The 10,528-nt window shown below is 39.3% G+C and overlaps 1 protein-coding gene across 2 annotated transcripts in view; it reads right to left on the bottom strand.

Moving 5' to 3' along the window:
- Nucleotides 1–426: 426 nt before the first annotated feature.
- The window catches only part of mycbpap (mycbp associated protein), a 17,639-nt gene continuing 7,537 nt past the window's right edge, over nt 427–10,528 (bottom strand). For both annotated transcript variants that reach the window (XM_053676359.1, XM_053676358.1), the window contains exons 9-19: nt 9,968–10,092; nt 8,728–8,836; nt 8,463–8,655; nt 6,799–6,986; nt 6,530–6,676; nt 3,417–3,551; nt 3,119–3,270; nt 2,836–2,954; nt 2,232–2,341; nt 1,961–2,128; nt 427–715 (exon numbers count right to left, since the gene is read on the bottom strand). In XM_053676359.1, the coding sequence (XP_053532334.1) occupies nt 623–715; nt 1,961–2,128; nt 2,232–2,341; nt 2,836–2,954; nt 3,119–3,270; nt 3,417–3,551; nt 6,530–6,676; nt 6,799–6,986; nt 8,463–8,655; nt 8,728–8,836; nt 9,968–10,092 (1,539 nt within the window). In that variant the 3' untranslated portion in view covers nt 427–622. The remainder of the gene's footprint in view (nt 716–1,960; nt 2,129–2,231; nt 2,342–2,835; nt 2,955–3,118; nt 3,271–3,416; nt 3,552–6,529; nt 6,677–6,798; nt 6,987–8,462; nt 8,656–8,727; nt 8,837–9,967; nt 10,093–10,528) is intronic.

Here is a 10,528-nt window from a genome sequence, read left to right as displayed (position 1 = left end):
CTTGGTGCCAGATACCACAGCACACCTTCAGAGGTCTTGTGGAGTCCACGCCTCGAAGGGTCAGAGCTGGTTTGGCAGCACAAGGTGGACCTACACAATATTAGGCAGGTGATTTTAATTTTATGGCTGCTATGTGTAATGTCATACACACACACACACAAGTGCTCCTAAAATAAATTGTCTTGTGTCTCTCCTCTTGTAAACACTGTTATTGCCTTTTCTGTATAAGCCTGAATTGTTTTCATTTAGTTGCATATTGTTATATTTGATTTCATATTTTCATTTGGTTGATGGCATTTTTATTTTTTATTATCCTGTATTTTGGGTACAATTTTATTTATGTTTTGCTTCTACGAGATGATGCACTTTAAGGATCAGTCTAACTTGATGCAAAGATTTGTACATTAGCAGGAATGTAGCACAACATGGAGGTGAAAGCAGCGGCCTGTTTATTTAAATGTGAAAGTGCAATAAAAATATGTTGTCCCTAAAATCAATGAATAATCATGATAAATAATCGAGGTCTCAATATTGATCAAAATAATCGGGATTATCATTTTGGCCATAACCGTGCAGCCCTAGTCGCGAGTGTGCACTGTGATAAATGATAGGGAGAAATGTTTCAGTTGCTGTTGTGTAGGTTTTCTTGGTCTTGGTGAGATTCCTCAAGCAGATCTCCAAGAGAATCAATCATTTTCTCCATAAGGGTGTACACCTGAAACACACACACACACACACACACACACACACACACACACAGTTCATCATTATTATCTCAATCACCTTTATATAGTATTAGTTAGAGCAGGTTCACTTGTGTCACTCTTTATCTGCTCTGTCTAAGTTCCTCTATCCTAATGAAGGAGGCATCACGTCTATGCTTGTTAGTCCCAGTCAAGGAGGCATGGCCTATGTGCCTGTCAGTCTCAGTGAAGGATGTGTGAGCAAAGAAAAGCTAACATCTTTGTTTTTAAATTAACAGAGCGACTGGATAGTCTTAAAAAGAGAAATGCACACCCTCAATAAGTGGAAAATATGAAATATGTATTAGGTATATTCTATTATAAAACTCTCTATTCTGTGGAGAGCTGCAACAAAACAAAGAGCTCAGAGAAGCATCTGCTGAATTACTCAGACATGAGTGAGAGAGCGAGAGAGAGCGAGAGAGAGAGAGAGAATGAGTAGGCGTGTTGAAATCATAGTAATTGTGCTGTGTGTGTATGTATGCAGGTTAATTATATTTAGGTAATTAATAGACATATTTAATCCAGTATAAATGCTATAATTTTGTATGGTCATGACAATAAATCTACTCTCCACTGGACTGAGATGACGGGACGACGGAAGATGGAGGCAGAGAAAGGGAAAGAAAGATAGAAAGGGACTACAGGTTTTTAAGGCAAACTAGCGATTCTTGATGCACTACTCTTGATGTCTATGGCACACCCACGTGAGGTAAATACAGCCTAGAGCTGTGTGAGGACACGTACATGACAGCACTGACGGAAATGAGGTAGACTGAACCGATAAAACAAGTGGGAGCTGTAGATATTCATAATAATGCTCGGGGGAAAAGAAGATCCGCAGTGATTTTAACATCGCTTACTTTAACAAAATGAAACACTCTCAGTTTACTGCACATATCTCCAAGCATACAAACTTCCGTGAAAGGTTACATCAATAGATAACTATTCACTTTGTGGCAAGAAGGCACCAGCACCGTGGCTGCTATATGGCCTCAGGTTACAGTCTTTAATATATATATGGTCAGCTCCAGAAATATGCCCCCCCCCCGATGAATATGAGTAAAAAAGGTTGTGGTTAATTTAATCAATCTTGCTCTGTACATATAAGAAAAATAGATTGTTAATTAAAGTAAATTTAATGTGTGTGTGTGAGTGTGTGTGTGTGTGTGTGTGTGTGTGTGTGTGTGTGTGTGTGTGTGTGTGTGTGTCCATGCCTGTCGCTGTAGAGTGTATCGGTATCTTTTCTGTAGCTCAGGATTGATGTTGTCCTGTTGTTGAGCATTCTCTGTGTTTGGACTTGTTGTGGTGGAGTATGGCTTTGTGTTCTTCTCCAAACCCAACACCTCCTCCTCTTTGGGCTTGTTCTTACTCTGGCCATGTTCCTAACCACACACACACACACACACACACACACACAAAGATGATGAAACACTGCTGAATAGTGCTGCCTCCTGCTGTTCTCTCACTCTCATTACAACTCATTACCTCAGCAGGTCTGTTCGTGGCTGCACGATTGGCTGCACCTTTCTTCTCCTCCTTCTCGTTAATCAGTGGTGCTTTTCTTTCCGTCATGTCCTCCTTCGTTGGCGCTTCCCCTGTGCAACCATTCGACTAATAACTCTTAAACGTTCTAATACTTTATTAACTATTTCATAATTACAACCAATAGTATACAGGAATGTGTATGTGGGGGTGTATTTAGCTTTAAAGTCCACGTGATGCTAAGTTTGAGGACTTTTTGCCGGTCTGAACAGAAAATAATTGATGCGTTTCTTACATGTATCAAAAAAATGTATCCGTTTGGGTACGGAGGGTTAGGGTTCACTTTAAGGTTAGATTTAGGGGCTTTGAATATCAAAACTGGCTCTTTTGTTAAACATATAGTAAATTCACTGCAGCAGAACAGAACTTTCAAGCTCTGTGTAATATATGATATGAAATATCTTGTCCTGAGCTGCTAATTTGTCCAAAAAATTGTCCATCAAATTTACACTCTGTGTGGACTGGCCTTTAGGTGTAAATACAGTTAAAATGAAATGTCAATGAAAGTACCTTACAGAGATATTAATACAAGGTTGTGTGTACTCACTGCTGTCTGCTTCATAATGTGTATCTCCCCAGTTATCGTTCTCAGGAAGTCCCAGCACATGTCTGAGCCACAAAGCCTCACTGGCTAAACCATCCAACAGCTCCCTCCATAACTGCAACCTACACAACAGAAAGTAAGTCAAAGCCATGATTCTTCCTCCTAGAACTTTTCAGATGAGTTGAGCAAATTTAATATTAGTGCCAAGTGGCCTCACAAATACACAGGTCAGACAACATGAAAGGTTTTATATTCGATTTTTATATTAGCAAACAAAGTACCCTACCCTATTTCGTGCGGTGTGAGTGGGACGGAGGCGGGCTGTGACTGGTGGAGTTGCAACAGTAACACATTGTATTGGCTGAGCGCTTCCTCCCTGCAGAGTCCCGCACTCTCCTCGTGTGTGTCTGCGTCTCCTGGTGGCAAAGACATCACCACCTTGTGGAGGGAAGGAGCAAGTACACATACACAGTGCCTTAATGTTACTTCCCAATGTGGCATAGTATAAAATGACATCGTGGCCCTTGTCAATTTGTACATAGACTACAGGATTCATCGGTGGAAAGTGTGTGTGGGAGTTGCACCTGATGAAGTCTGCTCATAGATAGATCCCAGACAGGGCCATGTGTGTATCCGTTCTCTACGTCTCCTGACAATGCGACCTTTGCCTGCTGCCACAGGCCCTTCAGTGCCTCCACTGGCTCATGATGATAGTGCAGCTAAAACACACACACACACACACACACACACACACACACACACATGGGAATTATTTAAAAGAAAATTTTGTCTAATCTTATATCAAAGAATGTTCCTTTCATATACTGTTAATTAACTCTGTGTGTGTGTGTGTGTGTGTGTGTGTGTGTGTGTGTGTGTGTGTGTGTGTGTTGTGCGAATATGGGTGTCTTAATAGAGTAAAGACAAAAATGTGCTCTTTTATGAATGCAGTGCAGAGGGGCCCCCCAAGGGATTTCTAAAATGTTCCAGCCTAGATCCAATTAGTCTGCTAATGGAACACTACATGGTGTGTCTTTGTGTGTGTGCGTGTGTGTGTGCGTGTGTGTGTGTGTGTGTGTGTGTGTGTGTGTGTGTGTGTTCCAGGAGAAGTGTGGAAGTGCAAAGCAAAAACCTTTATACAGAGGCTTTCAATACTGAAGGACTGTATGCATTCCTCTGGTGAATTATTTTCGATTGCTATGCACATTTTAATCATGCTCAAGCAGCTGCACCTTTGCATGGAAGAACGAGCCCTTATCAATCACTGTCATTTCCTATGAAGGTAAGGGTAAAACAAGGCTGTGTGCCTTGACTCCAAACTCTTACAAAATGCAACATCTCTGTCATTCATGGCCTACAGTGTCGTGCAGATGACTGTACCATTGCTGCTCACTCGAACTGAGCCATGCAAAAGACACCTGGCACAGAGCTCCATGAAGACATGGTTTGCCAAGGTTGGAGTAGAAGAACGCGAGTGTCCTGCAGAGAGCCCTGACTTCAACTCCACTGAAAACCTTTGGGGTGACCTGAAATGCCAAATGCACCCCTGGCCTCCTCACATACAGTAAATAGAAAGCCGTCCCAGAAGAATGGAGCTTATTATAATAGCAAAGGGGGACTAAATCTGGAATGGGATGTTCAACAATAAAATAATGGCTGTAATTGGTCACAAACTTTTGGCAAAACAAAGCATCTTGAACACATCTTGCCTTGATACCTTTATCCTTGTCAGGGTCATGGTGGATCTGGAGCCTATCCCAGGAACACTGGCTGGGAACATGCAAAATTCTGTACAGACACTGAACCAGGGACTCTGGAGCAAAGAGGGGGCAGCACTACCTGATGCGACACCCACTTGGAAATTCAGGTCCGCATAAATAAATCATTTCTGGCTCCACAATTTTTGAGAACATACACCTGAACAATCTAGAAAAGTTACAGTATACCAAGCTGTGTGCCTCTCTACATTGCTTTATAGTGCTGAGACCTGGACGATATACTACTCCCATCCCCTGCATTCTGAAAATTCTGAACGTTAACTCCTCCAGACTCCATCCAATATGTTGATACCACAATTCATCAACATAAGCATAGAGGACAAATCTGAAGGATATCTGTGATGACGAATCCTGTACGGCCAGCAAAAAATACGAAGGATAAAGGCTCTACTACAAAGACCAACAAAAAACCATCATGAACCAGTGCAACCCATTGAAGACTTGGTTGCTGACAGGTGAGTATGTAGGTCAATTACCTCCTCTAGAACCATTATCCTGGAGACCTAACAAATAAACCGAAGGATGGCTCTGAGACAGGAAAGGGAACAGTCTATGGGTCTATGCAAGATTGGGAGAGACGGGATGGAAATAAAAAGTATGTACCAGTCACAGTGAACACGTGTAGCTGTGTTTGTGTATCTGTTTATTATTTTGTTTTCTATGTTTACTATTTTTATGTGCAGGAGCTTTTATTAATTTCCTGGGGTAACAGAAATGGCATTTATGCAAAACATCCACATCAAAATAATCATTCTAAACCCATACATAATGCAGCTAAAATGATAGTTCTTACTTCCTCATGGGGTAAAGGACTAGCAGCAGGAGATTAATAACTATTTGATAAAAAAGACAGAATATTATTTCCTGTTTATGGTTATTAAGGGTTGATAATAGTATGGATAATAATAATGAGTGCCTTGGATCCGCAAAAGCAGCAATTTCTCTTTCAACATTAAAGCTGTTCTGAATAGTGTTCATCTTAAAATGTTCCTTTCTATGTCATCTCTTAACTGCTACATGCTGATATTGACTCAGTTGAATATTCCTCTCTGTGGTATGTGTTATAGTCCCCACTGTTTTCTTCAATAAGAACACACTTTTATTATCTGAACTGGGGAAGAATTGTGGTTTCATTTTCATGCTTGTTATGAATGAAATAAGAACAGATCTTGTTATGGGAAGTAGGAGTTTATTATTATGTCATACTCTATGTAAGGATTATAATGTAGAGTACTTTGTGAGGACCTACATTAGGACTAAATTGTGTTTTTTTAATTAATTGTATTGTGGTTTGTGTTTGTATTGTGTTTTGTGGGGACTTTTATTAGAATTGCATTGTTTTTTTTCTGATGGCCTGGGTCAGGATTGTAGTGTGTTTTGTGGAGATCTACATTAGAATTTTATTGTGTTTTGTGGGGATGTACATTAGAATTGTATTGTGTTTTGTGGGGACCTAAAGTAAAATTGCATTGTGTTTTGTTATTTCCTAGGTTAGGATTGTAGTGTGTTTTGTGATGCCCTAGGATATGATTGTAGTGTGTTTTGTGATGCTCTAGGTTATGACTGTAGTGTGTTTTGTGGGGACTTACATTAGAATTGTATTGTGTGTTGTTGGGCCCCACATCAATAGTAGCCTTGTAGGTCCATACTGTACATTAGGTTTGTAGTGTTTTTTTGTGATGCCCTAGGTTATAATTGTATTGTGTTTTGTGGGGACCTACATTAGGATTATAGTGTGTTTTGTAAGGACCTATGTTATAATTGTATTGTGTTTTGTGAGGACCTAAATTAAAATTGCATTGTGTTTTGTGATGGCCTAGATTAGGATTATAGTGCAGTTTGTGATTCCTTAGGTTAGGATTGTAGTGTGTTTTGTGGGGACCTATATTAGAATTGTATTGTGTTTTGTGAGGACCTACATTTGGATTCTGGGCATTAAATTGTTCCTCCTCTGTCATATAGAGTTCAACTGGTGAATGTGGCCTCTCTGGAGTACGAATCCCATGCAGCAAGTCAAACACCACAGATCTGCACACTGACATGGCCACTCGCTGCTCCAGCTCCAGCTACATCACACACATGTTTATATTATTTTATACAAATGCACATGAACACTGCATTAATGTACACACAGATAACTACACTCATGCACTAACACACACATTTTGTAACAGCAACACATACACACCTCCAGGGCTGCTCTCTGTTCAGCTATCTTGTCCTGGTATAGAGCCATGCCCTTGAGTGTGACCTGAAGTGTGGCTCCACCCATCAGCACAGGGTGTGTGTGCAGCTTCCATGCCTCTTTCATGATCCCAGGATGCACAGTCTTGAAGGTGAACAGAATTCTTTCAGTATCACCTGGCAGTATCACAGCTGTATAAGAGACAGAGAGAACAGTTGTTATGGTAACCAGAATTGTTTATCTGCATCTGCTAAATGTTTAGCAATTGAGTTTGTTTAACATCATTTGGCTTAAGTACACTAAATTAAATCCATTAAAACCCCAGGGCTTACCTGGGGCCATATTAGCTTCACTGTAGTTACTACTTATTAAGATGAATAACTGAATACTTAGCTTGGAGATTAAGGGGTAAAAAAATGATGAATGCTACATTAGATGTATTTTTCATTCAATTTAACTTATATAACAATAACCGATTAACTTTCTACTGCTGTAATTTATATGCATAACAAATGCTGCACCTTTATTCTGTATTGCGACTATTAACTCATACATATAAGGTACCTATAGCTGCTGGTTACAAAACAGAATCAATTGAGGAATAAACGATTTCTTAAACCTCTGGGCTTATGGATGCTAAACTATCTATTTGAAGGTATCTTTATACAATACTTATATTCGTCATATGGCACATGTGATGGTTGATAAATGTGCTGGGTAGGGCATCCCTTTGCTCTCAAAACAACCTCAATTCTTCCAAAATAATTTTTTTTTAAAACTTTCAATGCTGTACATGACCCCTGTTGAACTAAAAACACGTATGTAATGGAACAAATTAGTTTAGAGAGTATCCATCACGAGGGTTTATGTTTTTTATCATGTGACATGTCATGTGAGGCCGGTGTGTGCATGAAAACATGGTCTTGAATTGTGCATAAGTGTGCGATTTAAGATACTTCTGATGACGTAATCGTGCTGCTCGTCTTCAGCATACTCAGCATAACGCTTAATGGAAAAACACAACCATAACTTCGCAAAGTATTTGAAAGGAAACTTGTTTTAGATCACAGGTGTCAAACTCTAGTCTAACAGGCCAAATATGGCCCACCACCTTGTTTCATTCGGCCTTTTGTATGAACTTTAAAAAAACATATATATTGAAATGGTCTTATAATGCATAAAGTTGAATATTTGATGGATGGAAATAAGAACTGTTCTTGTTAGTGGACTCAGGCTTCAGGATTGTATTATGGTAGAATTGTATTTTGTGAGACATTACATTAGGACTATATTAGGACTTGAGTGTGTTCTCTGGGACCTACTGTACGTTGGAATTGTAGTGTGTTTTCTGGGGACTTACATTAGGATTGAGTGTTTAGGACTGAGGTGTGTTTTGCGAGGACATAGACCCTTGACCTGGGTCAGGAGTGTAGTGTAGTTTGTGAGAACCTACATTAGGACTGAGGTGTGCACTGCATGTTCAAAATGAATAGCCTTACATTATGGTACTTCAAAGATTCCCATAATTGCTGATGGGGCTCAGACATATGGGCCACACTGAGTTTGACTTATGTTAGAGTGAGTTTTATGTGTGTGTGTGTGTGTGTGTGTGTGTGTGTGTGTGTGTGTGTGTGTGTGTGTGTGTGTGTGTGTGTGTGTGTTTGTACCTGTTGTTGTGTTAAAGAAGAATTGTTGAGCGTGTGTGTATGTTCTGGCCTCAGGAAAGCTGTGTGGCAGCTCCAGTTTCTGCCAGCTGTAGTAGATGGCCGTGCTCCCCTCATTCTTTAGCTCCAGGTGAGAACTTGTGCTCTCACCCACCACAGCCTCAAATGTCAGGCAGACAGAGATACCAACTTCTCCCTGAACAAACACAGAGTACATTTCAAGAAATTGTGACATTTAGCTAGAAACCTTTTTCGTATGAAAGTGCACCTGATGAGAGGTGGTGTTTCCGTTCCAGCGTGCCAGTTCACCACTGATACTCAGAGCAGGAAGCAGCTCCACATCTAGCATGACATCATCAAAAAGCGCCAGTGGGTCCCTTCAACACGCATCAGATCACACAGTCAATATCCAGTGTTTGTCACTGAAGTTTCCATAGAATAGTGACATGTAATATTGACTCTAAATTCAGGCAAATTATTTATATAATAACAATTTAATGTACAAAATGTGACTATGTATTTAAATATAATATTATATATATATATATATATATATATATATATATATATATATATATATATATATATATATATATATATATATATATATATATATATATTCATAACATTTTTGACATGTGTTTTTCTGGATTTTCTTGTTGTTATTCTGTCTCTCACTGTTCAAATAAATCTACCATTAAAATTATAGACTGATCATTTCTTTGTCAGTGGGCAAACGTACAAAATCAGCAGGGGATCAAATACTTTTTTCCCTCACTGTATATATATATATATATATATATATATATATATATATATATATATATATATATATATATATATTTTTTTTTTACTAACAGGAAGTATAAGCCACAACAGCGCATGATGTCATACACACGCTAGCATTAGCAGACGCCCAGAGTCACCGATAATGACTTGCTTCAGTTTACTTTCTGCCAGCGTTACCGCGGGGATAAAACAGTGATGCACGAGGACAAACTTATGTTTATATCCAAAATGCTGCACTGTGTGTAAGGGGCAGAGGAAACTGGTGCGAGCTGCTTAAAAGATTTAATTTAATTTCAGTTTATTGCCATTACATGTTGTATTTTCATGCTTGCAGTTTATTATAACAGAAGCGATGTGTTAGTAACAAGGCCGCGTTGCTGATCACGTGCAGTGTAGACGCGCTGATACAGAGCGAAGCGCAAGTAAGATCTGTAATGTCTAATTAAAACACTATGATCAAAAGTAAACACAAGTAAAATAATATTCCTAAAGACAGTTGAGTAACAGAAACCACAAGGTGCAGTGAAAGTGAGTTTTTATTATTAATTTAGGACTGTAGTTTAATTGGATGCTTTTTGTGCATCCATAAACATAATACATAAATACAATAAAATAAATTGTATATTATATATATATATATATATAGTTCCTGAAAGTACACTCTTACCTGTAAACAAGTTACAGAATGAATAAATCTACACATGTAGAGCAGAACCTACTCATTCTCTTTGTGCGATCCCTCGCTCCTCCTCTCCTCCTCATTCTGCTCATGCTTCCTATAGCACTCCACTGACTCAGACATGAAAGGTTGACTAGAACCCACAATCTCCAACCCATCCGCGTCCTGAGAGAGAGAGAGAGAGAGAGAGAGAGAGAGAGAGAGAGAGAGAGAGAGAGAGAGAGAGAGAGAGAGAGAGAGAGAAAGAACCAACCATGTCTCTTATGCAAAATAACAAAAACGATGTAATCATTACTGGATTCTGATTTTTTTTCTCTCTCTCCACTCTCGTATGAGTGATCTGGTATTCTGTAAAGTCTCTTCCTTTAACTCTTCCATCTAGGAGATGCACTAATCTCGTTCTATATCAATTTCTGTATTTCAAAATCTTTCATTTTTACGGTCAGTGTCTCTGTAAATCTCAATACAACAGGACAGTGTGTAACACATCTGTGCACAGAAACTTCAGGGAGAGGGAGAGAGAAAGAGAGAGAGCGAGAGAGACTCAGGAGACAGGAACCACAGGAACAGAAGGCCACGGCAGGCTAATTGTACCATTATT

This window comes from Ictalurus punctatus, chromosome 26 (genome assembly GCF_001660625.3).
Source record: "Ictalurus punctatus breed USDA103 chromosome 26, Coco_2.0, whole genome shotgun sequence".
NCBI lineage: Eukaryota > Metazoa > Chordata > Actinopteri > Siluriformes > Ictaluridae > Ictalurus > Ictalurus punctatus.
This window is presented reverse-complemented; position numbering and strand designations above follow the sequence as displayed.